Source organism: Bactrocera latifrons, unplaced genomic scaffold, assembly GCF_001853355.1.
Source record: "Bactrocera latifrons isolate USDA-ARS-PBARC rearing strain unplaced genomic scaffold, ASM185335v1 scaffold_93, whole genome shotgun sequence".
Classification (NCBI taxonomy): Eukaryota; Metazoa; Arthropoda; class Insecta; order Diptera; family Tephritidae; genus Bactrocera; species Bactrocera latifrons.
In genome coordinates this window covers 983,418-997,522 of record NW_017537634.1, presented here as the reverse complement: position 1 = coordinate 997,522, position 14,105 = coordinate 983,418, and the positions used below count along the sequence as shown (strand labels likewise).

The 14,105-nt window shown below is 33.8% G+C and overlaps 2 protein-coding genes across 2 annotated transcripts; one reads left to right on the top strand and one right to left on the bottom strand.

The window, feature by feature from the left end:
* Nucleotides 1–557: 557 nt before the first annotated feature.
* LOC108977642 (probable cytochrome P450 308a1) lies at nucleotides 558–5,667 on the bottom strand. The gene is made up of 9 exons (XM_018947415.1): nucleotides 5,384–5,667; nucleotides 5,076–5,316; nucleotides 4,319–4,420; nucleotides 2,509–2,696; nucleotides 2,196–2,448; nucleotides 1,947–2,073; nucleotides 1,690–1,834; nucleotides 839–957; nucleotides 558–762 (listed from the first exon to the last, which is right to left on the bottom strand). Exons 1-9 carry the CDS (start codon nucleotides 5,563–5,565, stop codon nucleotides 599–601), a joined length of 1,521 nt encoding a protein of 506 aa, XP_018802960.1. The 5' UTR covers nucleotides 5,566–5,667; the 3' UTR covers nucleotides 558–598.
* Nucleotides 5,668–9,318: 3,651 nt separating this feature from the next.
* LOC108977629 (adenosine receptor A2a-like) lies at nucleotides 9,319–12,850 on the top strand. The gene is made up of 3 exons (XM_018947396.1): nucleotides 9,319–9,325; nucleotides 11,257–11,671; nucleotides 12,364–12,850. The coding sequence occupies exons 1-3, from the start codon at nucleotides 9,319–9,321 to the stop codon at nucleotides 12,848–12,850; spliced, it is 909 nt and encodes a 302-aa protein (XP_018802941.1).
* Nucleotides 12,851–14,105: the final 1,255 nt, after the last annotated feature.

The following is a 14,105-nucleotide window of genomic DNA, read 5'->3' as shown; positions in this document are numbered from 1 at the left end:
GCTAGTTTTGTGATTGCATTGCATTGATCGCCTTTTTTGAAGAAATACTTTATAATATAGCGTAATTTCTCTTCTTCCCACTTATCATACAAAAGTAGTATTTATTATTTTTGCAACGTTTAATTGCGTGACGAGATGCAGATTACCAAAGTTATCTATTGGAAAAATAACGGATTTAGTTTTTTACAGTTCACTGTTGAAATACCTGACTAAAAAAGGCAAATTCGTTTAATGGAATACTAGTAAAAGTTTAGGTAGATATTTCGTCCCTTTTGTCCTTTAGTAAAATAAGAATAAAAGACAATGCGAAAAGTTTCATGATTGATTTCCAATAATAACCTCTTTAAGTAAATTGTATCTCATATCCTACAGCTTCTTGGGAATCATCATAACACTTGATAAAATTTATTGAGAAATATATTAAGACAATTATTTCACAAATAAAATTAATTAAATCAATCTTCATAATAACTACAACTAGAATAGTTAAAAGGGTTACCACACAAATCATAAAGAATTGTGATTGTGCAACCACATTTATTACTTTTACTGCAGATATCCCTTTCTTAAAATATTTACAATTTGAAGAGAAAAAAAACTACTTCCTTTCTTTAAACGAAACCCATATGCCATCCTCAGGGGCTGTTAAAAAGGTTGTTGCTGAAAGTTTCAATGGCTTAAAATTCTCGCCCAAGCTAACGGAATACTTTGATAACAACGTCACTATTCCAGCTTTGCTTTGAGCCAAGCCGAATCGCATTCCTTGAGAAATACAAAATGCTTAGATTAGTTTTTTATTATTCTATTGTCGAGGTTGAAGAGTGTGTAGACTTTTTACCTGGACACATGCGCGGTCCCTCTCCAAATCCTAAAAATAAACTCCTATTTGAGTTAAGACTTGGGTCTAAGAACCGATTTGGTTGAAATTGCGAAGGATATTCATATAAATCAGCATCGCTGAAAAAATATATACAAAATTAATTTTGAAATACTTTTAACATAAATTAAAAAATATTAGTAGAGAATCCTAAATTCTGTGAAGGTTATCGAATATCGAATAAATATGGAATAATACTTTGGTAGACAAATATTTTTCATAATCTACAGCTTAGAATACACAAGCTTGGGTAGAATCTGGCGACATCATATTGCCCCCATTAAGCATCTTGGAATAAAAACCTCATAATAACCAAATAGTGTGACCATGGTAACAACCTTAACTCTTTCTGAAGCAGCATAAGAAAGCTCAGTTTCTCTATGACAATGCCCACGCCGCGGGAAATGTCAAACTCAAATACCGACGTATTTGATACATTTTCATATTTTTAAAATTTGATTTTTGTTTTCACAGCTTCTATCGTGGTAAGAGGATAGTTATATTCACTTTTTTCAGACACCATTTTCAATTTCTAAATGTAATCAGAAGTTTCAAAATCTAGGTGGACGCTTAAAGCGTAAATAGATATCTATTTAGAGAAATAGATTTTATCTTAAAGTTTATTAATATGTTATATATATTCCATCTGTAAAGTTTGCAATCATTGAGATGATGAATTTAGAAGTATTATGTAATATGTCTTTAGTGATTTCATTGTTTTAATATATGGCAATATTAAACCTAAAAAATCTCTTACGCCATATTTTTCTATTCAACATACTTTGTTCCCCTAATAAATAATAAATACTCACTAGTGTATAGCTTTCACCGGAACGATAAAGACCATACCCACCGGCACCTGAAAGGAGTGGCCACCTACGGTCTGTGGCGGTAATTTGAATTCTTTCGTGCAGTGTTTCAATAACGCCATCATTGGGGGGTAAAGACGCAGAGTTTCTGTAAAAACATAAACACGGAGAAAAACAGACACGAATTGAAATGACTTGAAAAAATTTTGCGTGTTAAAACAGGCGAATTGTGACGAGAATATTAATCATCTTGCAACTACCATATAATGACGCTCCCAAATAAGGCATTTCCTGTATAGCATCATAGCACATTTCGCCGCCGTGCCGAGCCAAAACTTCGTCAATCTCCTGCTGAACACGTGCCTGCACCAACGGGTGTTTAGCATACTAAATGAAATATTTAATACCAAAAAAAGTAATTAAAAAATGCATATTTATATGTATTAATGCACTACACAGCTGTATGTGTGAATGTATGTGCGAGTGTGGATATGTGATCTGTGCCGTACCTCGTACAGTGCAAAGGCCATTAGTGATGATGATGTCTCGAAACCTTCTAGAAGAAAAGTACTACAATGTCCAACCATTGTTGCCACATCCACCGGTTCATGCGATTTATGTCTGCCTTCGATAAGCCATTGCAGAAAATCACTTGATTTTGGTGTAAATTTGACTTTGCTTGGCTCTTCCTGCAAGCAACGTCCTGCTAAAACCTTTCCAATTATTCCTCGAAGCCAGTGCTGTACGCCTGATGGCACGTAGCTGCAATAATGTGCCATAGTCGAATGCGCTCCCGTTAAATGCATCATTACGCACACTTACCGATAGTTTATGATGTCGCCGAGTAATGGTGAGAACAGTAATGCAATCGTTTCGAGTAAACTCCAAGTATTTGGCATAAATAGATGCTCAACAAGTTGTGTAAAATCTGAATTGGTGTTGTCGAACGAAGCACCATCAAGTCCGAAGCCGGCTGAAGCAACCACATCGAGTGTATACTTCGATAGCAGCTGTTGAAAACGAGTACGAACATTAACATACACACGAGTACATACAGTAGCGGACAGTGAAATCCGGACAACATGTGGGTTTGTATTTAAAACTCGATTGTAACCGACAAGTGTAATTTTCTGAAGAAAGGATTATTCCTTCACATAAATTTGTGCTCTATGCACGTTTTATAACAACTTTTTGTTTTCTTTTTAATAGTTTCAAAGTTTATTTCGCGCTCGGGCTTCGTTAAAGCTTAAATATGCCAAAATTAAAAAAAAAATTCCAACTGTAAAAAACTAATTTTTTTTTTTTGCGAAAAGAAAATGTGAACATTCGGGAAATTAGTGATAGAGTTGGCTTCAGCAAATCTTCCATGGGAGAATTTCTAAAAAATTTCGATGAAACAAGGTCTCTTAAGAGAAAAACTGGCTCTGGAGCAAAGAAGAAGGCAAGGGAGATCGGGTGATACAACGTATCAGTATAAGGAATCGCTTCAAAACTGCTGAGGACATTAAAGTGGAGTTATGTGAAGATGTCGGTATGCAAGTTAGCACAAGAACTGTTCGTCGAAGTGAGTGAAACCCGTTTGCGATGGACAAAAGGATATTAAATTTGGACTCAACTTTATTGGCGAAATGTACTCTTCTCAGATAAATTCAAATTAAGCATTTTTTGTAGCGACGGTATGTCCTACGTGAGAAAGAGAACTGATGAGCGGCTCAAGGACGAATGTGTTCAAAGAACTGTTAAGCAGGGAGGAGGCCGAATGGTCTGGGGTTGCTTTTCCTACTATGGGTTTGGCAACTAGGCGTAATAGAAGGAATCGTCAATGGGACTAAGCATCAGGAGCTACTTGAGACGATTTAATACCTTTAATGGAAAACCATTTTTCGCGAACGGTATCAGAACGGTCAGGATGACTCTGCGCCCTGCCATCGTGCCAAAATAGTAAGTATCCATTTTTTTATACAACTAGAGTTTATTACTACAATTTTGTTTACAAATTTTATATTTGTTCTTTTTTCTTTAAGGTGAAGAATTATTTACCAAAAATCGGGGTTGCGGCTTTGGAGTGGCCAGGTGACAGTCCAGATATCAATCCCATTGAGAAGCTTTGGGTTATAATGAAGGTATCACAGAGACCAAAGGATTTAGCAGAATTAGATGAAGTTCTCGAAAAAGCGTGGTATAACGGTATTGGAGCAGAAACAATAAACGACATGATAAATTCAATGCCCGAGCGTATAAAAGCCGTTATAAGAAACAAAGGACGTTTGAGAAAATACTAAAAAGAGTGTTTTTGTTAAGATTAATGTTTCCTTTAACTAAAACTATAAAAGCATTTATATAATGTAACTAAAAAAAAAGTTATCACTGTTTATAATGTTAGCTACCAAAATGATACAATATCTAAAAATAAAAATAAAAAATTATAAAGGCAATTCACAACATTGACTTATTTACGCTTAATACTAATGTACTAAATATGTATTATTATTTTAAAATAAAAAAATTAAACATTCCCCTAAAATAATAAGAAAAACTATGATTTTTGAGTTGTCCGGATTTCACTGGCCACTACTGTATATACGTACATGTGGTTGTGTTGTTCTACTAAATAGCAATTGGTTGAACGCACATCTTTTGCTTCGAAGGAATTATTTGAGTTGTTTATTTGCTGCGACACAAACAAATCAAGTTTTTTGCAAATGGACTTAATATGGGGAAACGAAGCTTTGACCTGGAAGAAATTAATGAACCAAATTAATACACATGAGGTACATATAAAACACAAATAACTTCTAGACGCTTAAAAGATTCAAATATACGGAAGAAAGTTTGGTAGATTATGAATCTCGAATCAGTAATTGACTTTACAGCCTCCCAAATGGTGGCCATACACTAAGCATACTTGGTCCGATCCAGACCATTGTGCTTTATCGATCAAAAGTAATTTTCAAGGACCGGTAAAACAAAATGTACCCTAGTAATCTGCAAACTCTTCTTTCAGACCGTATTAATATTCGTCGATTGGAAATTCTATAGCATACTTAAAGATCGTCACACTGTTTCCACAAGACGCCAGAGTAGTAAATATTTAAGGAATTAATTCAAATTAAATCGAGTTGATAAAAATACTACACAATTTAATTAGTATGCAGATATAATTTTAGGAACTTCGTCAACAATTATAGAAAGGCTTGTACAGAATCCGAAGTTAAATAACTTAAAAAGGTTTTTGTTTGTATCGGAATTAAAGTATGAGAATATTTAGAATAGAGAAAGGCTAATTTGTTCCGCTCCACTGGACATACCGTTCTCGATATGAACATATATACATATGTTATAAGTATCTAATTAATAAACCGAGCGATCTCGATGTCAGTTTGACTCACTTTGTTTGGTGTGAAAATCGGTAGAATCTCGGCGCGCATATTTTTCCACATTTCGCCTTTCGCGATGAATGGATTGTAACAAACGACAGGATCACGTTTCCGACTAATCCATAACACATTATCCTGGAAGTGTTGAAATGAGCGTATCATCACCTCTTTGATCATTTCCTGAGTGCGCAACAATATTGCCGGCTCATTGAAGAGCCGATAAATTCCAACATAAGGAAGGTTTGGATGAGCACTTTAATATGGTAAATTGTATCACAATTAAAATAACACTGGTTAACACAAAACATTTCAAAGCGTACTCATAAAGGTTTTTATAGACATCACCATAATGTTTTCGGCCGAGGAAAAAATCATCCATATTGCCTAAAATCGGCAAACATCGTGGTCCACGAACGCCGTGCCGCACCCAATAACTGCATTTCCACACCAGGTGTGCGCTAAAGAGCAGTATTACCATTAGAATTAGTACCAAAGAAAACATTTGAACTAATTAAAGGAGTAGATAGAGTTATGACGAAAACAAGCCTAAAGCGAATTTCTTATATGACACGATTTTCACTGATATTACGAGTTTGGCGCCCCAGTTCACCCCCAGCGACTAACTGAGCGCAATAGTGTTTGCGACCGTTATAAATACGTGCCAACATTGAATGATGTCGGCATGTTTTGCCTATAATGCATCACGTGTTGTTAAATATGATTAATTGAAAGCATGTTTCATTGTTAAGAAAATGTGAATATTTATTGTTGTACAGGTATAAACGTCTGTGTTTGAAAATTGTGCTTAATGTGATTAAGATTGATTTAGAACTAATCGTAAATTATTGTAATCAAGTGCACCTTATTTACTTCAATGTTGTAATAATTTAAACTTGATGCAAACAGATACAACGCAGATCAAAAAGTAACCAAATTATATGAAAGCACTTTTTGAGATCAATACAACGAACCGAAAGAATTATGTCGAAGTGAATATTCATTAAAATTAATTTGCATTCAAATACGGAAGACTCTGATACTCCAGTCTAGAATTGGCTTGGCAGGCTAAAGAGCTCGTAACGCTTAAGGAAAAAATATATTTTTTACTTTGGCCTTTTTTCTTTGGGCCCAGTATTTACTTAGGATACGTGATTATTTCGGAATCTGGATCATGCATTTATACATTCGATTCATTGATTTAGGACACACTGGACACATTTTCCGTCCGTCCGTGCAAAATTGTCCTAGGCACTATGAGGAAGTTGCTATTGCAGGGGACGAAATCGAAGCAATCTGAAATTTAATACAAAAACTATGTCAAGTTAACTTTTTGGAAACATACAATCTATTAGGTTAGATTAAGCAAGAAACGAGGCATATGTTAAAGTTTCCAAAGGGATCATAAAATTAGGATTCTTCTCTGGAAGTCACGCACATGTTCTAAGTCACGGTTTTGACATGAAACAGATTTCAAAATCATGCACTTTTTCTTTGACCACAGATTGGTTATACAAGATTTCGTTGCAGAAACTGTTGACTTTCATTACCATCATTGTATACAAAGATCGGACTGATTTGTCGGCAGTGGATTTTATTATATATTATATATCTCAAAGAGAAATTCCCCAAACTAAGCGAGTCAAGAATTAAAGATTTAATATTTGTAGGACCACAAATACGGCAACTGATTACTGATAAGAGTTTTCAAGAAAAACCGAACGAAGGGGAAAAACTCGCCTGGAAATATTTTGAGCGTTGTCCTAAATTTTCTAGGAAACTGCAAAGACTTAATAAATGAACTTATAACATATAAAGCTTTGAGGTGTTATATGTCCTTATAAATATGTATATATGCTGGACTCTCATCTAGAATTCTTTCCGACAAAAACACAAAACTCTCCATCAGGACATTCCCTTAATGGTAGAGCGCGGTAAAGTTGGGAGGTTATTGTTGGAAACTTAGAAAAGATCTTCAAGAAATCAAATATTCACCAAAATCATAAGTACTTTCTCTGCATTAAGCAATCTAAAGGTAGTTCATATTTGTATTTTTTAAGAAAATATATGTAAGTTTGCATATCAAAGTACAATATAATACAAAAATATCAGTTTGAGTTTGAGTATTCTTAAATAGTATAACTGCGAATAACTCTTAGATATCAATCAAGGATTAACTCTCAAAATTCATATAAAAAGCATGATAAAGACTACTAAAGCCTGTGTGGACATATGAAAACCCATCATGGAGTACCCCAACCCAATCGAACATTGAAATTCTTCATCGAAATCAGTTCAAAATGCTTAGATAACTAAATTCTTAAAGATCGAAACATTCTATACGTTAAAGATGAAGATTTAAAAGAAATCAACACATGATGATGATTTACGTTTCGTATATTGAAAATCTTAATTATTGAATTTGGAAAATACTGTGCATAGTAGCTGTTCTTCCTGAAGTTCAACTTTTTTTGTTATAGTATTAAAATATTCACCTAATTATTGATAGTTTATAAAAAAATAAAAAAAAGTGGGGAACCTCATTTAGAAGCTTCAAAAAATCTTTTTTTTTTTTTTGCTTAAATCTCTTTAAAAATAATCTAAGAATATGTCCCCACACTTTTAGATGGGAATTTGACATATTTTTGAAACTAGAAGGAAGATAGTGACCGAGCGTCTAGCAGATATATGAGCGATTAGGCAGAAAGCGAAACTGACACGCGATTTCTCGATTTTTAATTTTTACGATTTTGTTAATTGGCGGGCAGGATAGAAAAAAATTAAACCTGGTATGGAATTGGGGCAAAGTCTATTATCTTTGGCATTAAATTATCTAAAACTAAAACTAATAAAAGTCAAGTTTGAACATATTTTTAAGCAACATAAAGAAAACATTTTTTGGTCCAAACCACTTTTTTACAATTTCTTTAAAATTTTACACTCCTTTAGAAATTTTTTAGTTTAATTAGAAGACAAGTTATTAAAAAATATGAATCTCTTTTAATTTTTTGTTTCCGATAGAAATTGCGACCTGCATCCTGCCTGCCGTCCGACAAATTTAAAACATTAATTAGATAAGAACACAACAGTTCACCAATTTACATAATAGTGTGAAATCGAGTGGTGATCATGCCCATATAACTGATATATTCTAAATTATTTAATAATTTTCCACAAATTAATAGCATAATATGCGAAAATATAGTTTTGTTTTAAACTTTATTTACTTATTAAATATACTTTCTTCAAACAGAACAATGCGTAATACATCTCAAATCGGTTTAAATCATTTCGCTAATACATTGCTTTCTAGAGTGTTGGTTTGTCAAATGGGTTTGATTACGAGATCGCAGCAAGGCACTAGCTTAAAGATACAGATTTTCCTTTCGTTTAAGTTCATATTTCTTTCTGCTGCCGTATGAATACACAGATCTTTGTGAATACTTCCGTTTCGCATTTACAAGGTTGAACGTGTTATCGATCTGAGTACCTCTATTATATAGCAGAATATTGTTGTCAAGACTAAGTTTAGAATTTTGTTTAAAAAACAGATTATTTGCTACTCTTATCCTCCTTCTTCTGAGCCAAATTATTGCTTGTGGTAATGTGATCTTATTCATTTTAATCGGTTGAGACATTTTTGGTCTCTGTGAAAGCTTGGCAGATATCTCAAAATATTTTAAATTACGAAAGTTTTGATTTCCAAAAGCTCCATTCGCTTTTAAGGACTTTTCAAAAATATTTTAATATGGAGTTCCTTTGGATTGTCAGAAGATTCAATATTGATATAGATATAAAAAGTCCATAATTTTAAAGGTTTATTTATTATAACTGCTTTTACGAAAAGCCTGAAATTTCGATGAAAGTTTATGTAATATTGTATATTGTTGTGGGCGAAAGCGGTAAGACTTTACCAACATTCAGTGCGTTGCGAGTATAAATACATGGCAAGGCATATAAAACATGTAAGGAGCGGCTACGAAGGATGTAACCAAAAATTTTATAATCTCCTACTTTTCAAGGCTCAAGGAAATATTGAAAGTATTTCTCAGATATATCTCTTTTTTACCCAATTATAATATATAATTATTCATTCATATATGTTCATATGTATAGAGGTTTCAAATCGCTTTTCTTTATACAATCATATTCTAATAATTGTAATTATTTATTGACGTCGTAAACGCATCACTTCCAAGCCGATTTCAATATCCAACTGTATACAGAATTTATTAATGACTTTGTAACAAAGCACATAATGAGAGGTATGTATAATAGTACTCCCACTTACATATTTAAATACATATACATTTAGGCCTTTGGGCTCATGTGGAGAGTAATTTTCTCTGCGCCATAAGAAATTAACGACACGCGCATGCTGAATTTCTTTCAGCAGCTAATACAAATGCCACAAATAATTTAAAACAACAATACGGGTATATTTAGCAGTGAAAATAACAAGTAAATTGACTGCATGATAGAGATTTTTTAACTTAACATACATATGTACTTGTAAATGTCAGTCATTATATTTGTGGTGTATGAAAACAAACTTCACTACGTTTACTTCAACAAAAATATGAACTCCTTTTTCCTCATGCTTCTAATATAATATTATGCTTCTTTTTAGTTTTTTTATGTTCGTGTGAAATTGGAGTCTTATACGTATTTCTACCAATTTATATAGTATATATTTTCCAGTCCAGTAGTTGAAAGCTTCAAATTAATAAATGTATTTAATTGAACTTTCTTTTGACATTTACTTGTCAAAAATTATTCAGCATTGCATAAATCATAAATGGTGTGAAAAAAATTTAAAAATCTTCATAGAGTAGTCAAATAATTTTTACATTATAATATAGGTAATACATTTTATAATACAGTTAATCTATTGCACATGGTCACCTTTTACTATCACACAAGCCTTCCAATGATTTGACCGTTGATCAACAACTGCATAGTTTTTATTAATATACAAGATGCGTTCCAAAGTAAGCAGGTCTTTAAAAAACAGAACAAATGTGTTTTTGGGCAAAATCAATTTAGTTCTATAATTTAGTGTTTTTTCTAAATTCGCCGTCTATCCTTTTCAGAATATCTAGTGCCAAACAACCGCCACATTAAGAACTACGTAATCTGTGTGACTTTTATTCTTTTTATTTAGACGCCACAGTATGAATATTAATACGGCACTCTCTTGAATTTTACTATCTTTAATATTCTGTAAACCTTAGAAAACGCTACCACTAGTTCCGAGTTTGATACTCTTGCAACATGTTGCTACAGAGTATAATAGTTTTGCTCAGCTAACGGTTGTTAGTATCACCTAAAACTAATCGAGATATATGTAATCAAAGCAATAAGATCCGCTATAACAGAAAAGGCTGATGTTTGATACAACGAATAGCATTAAGAAGAGTAATCTGTGGTGTGGCCTCGGACCATAATACATTTAATTTACATATCTCCAAAAGCAATTAAGACAATTTTTCAGAGAATAAATCCTTTCGACCATGAAAATTGGTAAAATCAGACAATAACACCGACAAATGTGTTGAATCGAGTTAGTACCCTTAGCTCCAAAATAAATATATAAGATTTTCGAATGTTCAGGTGATTTTCTTTCACATATATAATATATTTTAGTTAGTTTATTAAAATTGAAAGGTCGTGTTTATCCAATAAAAGTGTATATTTGGATAAAATCGAGAGAAAACTGCGATAACTATATAACTTATATTCAGAATTTTGAAATGAATTCCGACTTTACTCGATATGCGTAGATTGGTGTTAGTATGTGAGGTACCTTAATGAAACTACATACATATATCTTAATGAAAAAGTCTAACGGTGTCAACCCCTGAAGTAATTTACTGCGCTGTTGATCTTTGCAAGTTATGGAAATGAAATGTCGATCCGAACATAGCTCTTTTGCGCATGCTATTAAGTAATTTTATTTCACAAAGTAGATAACACAAAATAAGTTTATATATTTCATTAATTTTATATTTTCGATATGAAATCTTCTAATGTTTTCAGTAGAGCGAATTTGAATCTAATACTTTAAAATGGGCTAAGTTTTTATTTAAAAGTTATTGCTCGTTTAACGATAACTAAAACCTTTTTCCGATTAATTACGATTTTTCTCATCTACCATATTACTTTTCTCTATTTGTTTTTTTCTCCGGTCACACAGATGCCGGCGTCATTGAAGACATTTCAAACAAGTCCTTTTCGACTACATCAGTGAAAACACCACAGAACTTGTTTGGTTTGCGTGTGTTGTCGGGTGTGGATGCGGCAGAGTCACAAATGGACTTGCAGCAAGAGAACCCGCGGGAAATTGGAAATAATACAATGAGAGAACTGCACGGCTACAACAACAATGGCAATAAGAGTGAGCCATCAGTATATACTGTACAGCAGCATCCGCATCAACATAGGCAATCGCGTTTGACACTGCGTGCCAATTTGGCCAATCATAACAGTAATCAGCAGCAAAATTTTTGGAAACCAACTCGGCTGCAACTGCAACAGCAATATTTGATGGACAATCGACGGATATTCGATTCCTCACCAACCATACGCAATTCTGAATCCGCGCTGAGAAGGTGAGCTTGACAAGGAGGCATTCGTGCACCCTCACACATTTGCAAATATTCAAATAAGCTTCATATTGCCCTTTCAATGGTCATCATCATTTTACGTACACAATTCGCTATGGTCCAAGTTTTAACAAATCGAAAACAAAATTGAAACTAAAGAGTAATGTTTTGAGGAAAGGAATTAAACTCTCTCTCTGCAAATAAATATAATACTCGTAATAACTTTAGACAAGAACTAGATCGAATTCAGTGAATCGAATTAAGCGAACTTCCGTTGTCTTCTAAACCGAGTCAACGTGCTGGACGAACATGTCGGCGCTGGGCTCACATGTGGTGTGTTTCACAACAAAATATATGCCTATAGAAACAAAAAACTACGAAGTACGAACAAAATATATGTACCAACTTGTTATCATGATTTTATTCCCTTTGGACTTTTTCAGTTCTCGGAACTTATAACAAGTAACCTTCACAAGAAATGCCTAAACTCTTAAATTAGCTAACAAAGAGAAATTCCTCCATTTCGGAAGCAGTTGTCAAGATTCAAATTTCAAAATTTCATCCATCTATTTCATCCACAGAAGTTGCTATCATATACATATATATAAATCTAAATATTTCATTATTTTACTAGAATTAAGTGGGTTGAAACGACAGATAAAAATATTCATTTGGTTTTCACTGTTTCGTTCTAACAGGTCAAACGAGGCGAAAAATCTGGAAAGTAAAAGACGTGTCGTCAAAATGCTTTTCGTTTTGGTGCTGGAGTTCTTCATATGCTGGACGCCACTGTACGTGATCAACACCATTGTTATGTTTATTGGCCCAGCTATTTACGAGTACATCGACTACACATCCATCTGCTTTTTTCAATTGCTCGCGTACTCCTCAAGCTGCTGCAACCCCATAACATATTGCTTCATGAATGCTAGCTTTCGGCGGGCATTTCTCGACACATTCAAAGGGCTACGTATGAGCAACGGGAGTAGCCGAAGGGTTGGGGAGGCAGGCTTCAGCGGTTGGGTCAAACGACGAAGGCGGACGACCGGTGGTAGCGACAGTGTCAGTTGCACGCAGTTGCCAGCTCTCGGCACAAACAACTCGATTTCACTGACCAATAATACAATTATTGTCCCGAACATCAACACAGCAATGCACAACTCGCAAACACCACAAAGTAATTGAAGTTGTCAACTAAAGAACGGGAAATAACGTTTGTAGATTATTTGTGATGCATGCATAAGTGCATATGTGGAAATGAACTCGACCAAATTGGAATTGGAAGTTTTGAATATCACATAATAAAGAGCTGAGTTGGGATACTGCCAACCATCAAATACTTACGAAATTTTTAAGGACTCATACGCGTTTTAAATGTGTCTAAATGTTTGCACAACTCTAATAGACATCCATTAATATTTGGTATATAGCTTGTGACAAATAAGGACAAGTAACTCAAAATGTTGTAATATGGAAAGTTCTATTCGATTTCATCCAATTTAAAAATGTGTAAGAACATTATGGAAGTACTCAGGGCTGGCCTGTCTACATTTATTTAATTTGTATACAAAATATATATAAGACTTATATATAACACTTATATAATACAAGTCATAGTTACATATTTTCGCATTCGGGTGCAACCGAACATTTAAAATTGTGCTATATGTATGGAAAGTAAGTAGGCGTGGTTGCAATACGATTTCACCCGAAGAAGAATGCCACGTACTAAATTTAGTCAAAATCGGTAGGTCGGGTCCCGAGCTATGTGATTTCGCCAAAATGTGGACGATGTCCAATTTTTACCCCAACTCCTATAAAGCCTTCTCATACCATCTTGTAGGTAAATTTTAACTGCTCTGGCATATTCAGTTATTGATTTATCACGCTTTTAGTAGTTTTTAACCGTTTCGTTATAGGGGGAGTGAAAGAGGTCATATTCCGATTTCATCCATTTTTACGCTGCCGGTAGGTGTTCTTATGTTATTTTTTCAAAAATTTTCCCCCACAAGTTCCCCTTACTACTGCGATCCTTTGCGCCAAATTGCAGTTTAATATCTTAATTTAGTGCTTAGTTATTACACTTTATATGTTTTAGGTTAATGGCGGTTTGTGGACGTGGCAGTGGTCACTGAGTTATATTCATTATATTTTTTTTTTAGTGGATTTGATATTATCTCATTCATGTATGAAAACTTTCGGCTATTTCCCGTATAGCCCATTCTGTTCACGCGGGCAATCTCCCTATCGTACCATATTCTCAACTTTGGGCGCTTGATTTATGCGGTTTTCAACAATATGTTTCGTTAGGTTATTTTCTTTCTTATTCTTACTTCTCTTATACGGTTATTACATATATTCGTATTCACAGTTGCATACCCCATTTAAATAAAAGTACTAAATATTAAACAATTGTATATTAAAATATTATATTCTTAAT

What these genes read in the sequence shown, in the direction of transcription:
- LOC108977642 (XM_018947415.1), bottom strand. Translation starts at nt 5,565, where the DNA reads ATGTTTTCTTTGGTACTAATTCTAATGGTAATACTGCTCTTTAGCGCA. An exon ending in ATTCCTTCGAAGCAAAAGAT is followed by an intron (nt 2,697 to 4,318) that starts GTGCGTTCAACC and finishes CGTTTTCAACAG; the next exon opens with CTGCTATCGAAGTATACACT. An exon ending in CCGGTGAAAGCTATACACTA is followed by an intron (nt 958 to 1,689) that starts GTGAGTATTTAT and finishes ATATTTTTTCAG; the next exon opens with CGATGCTGATTTATATGAAT.
- LOC108977629 (XM_018947396.1), top strand. An exon ending in TCTGAATCCGCGCTGAGAAG is followed by an intron (nt 11,672 to 12,363) that starts GTGAGCTTGACA and finishes TCGTTCTAACAG; the next exon opens with GTCAAACGAGGCGAAAAATC.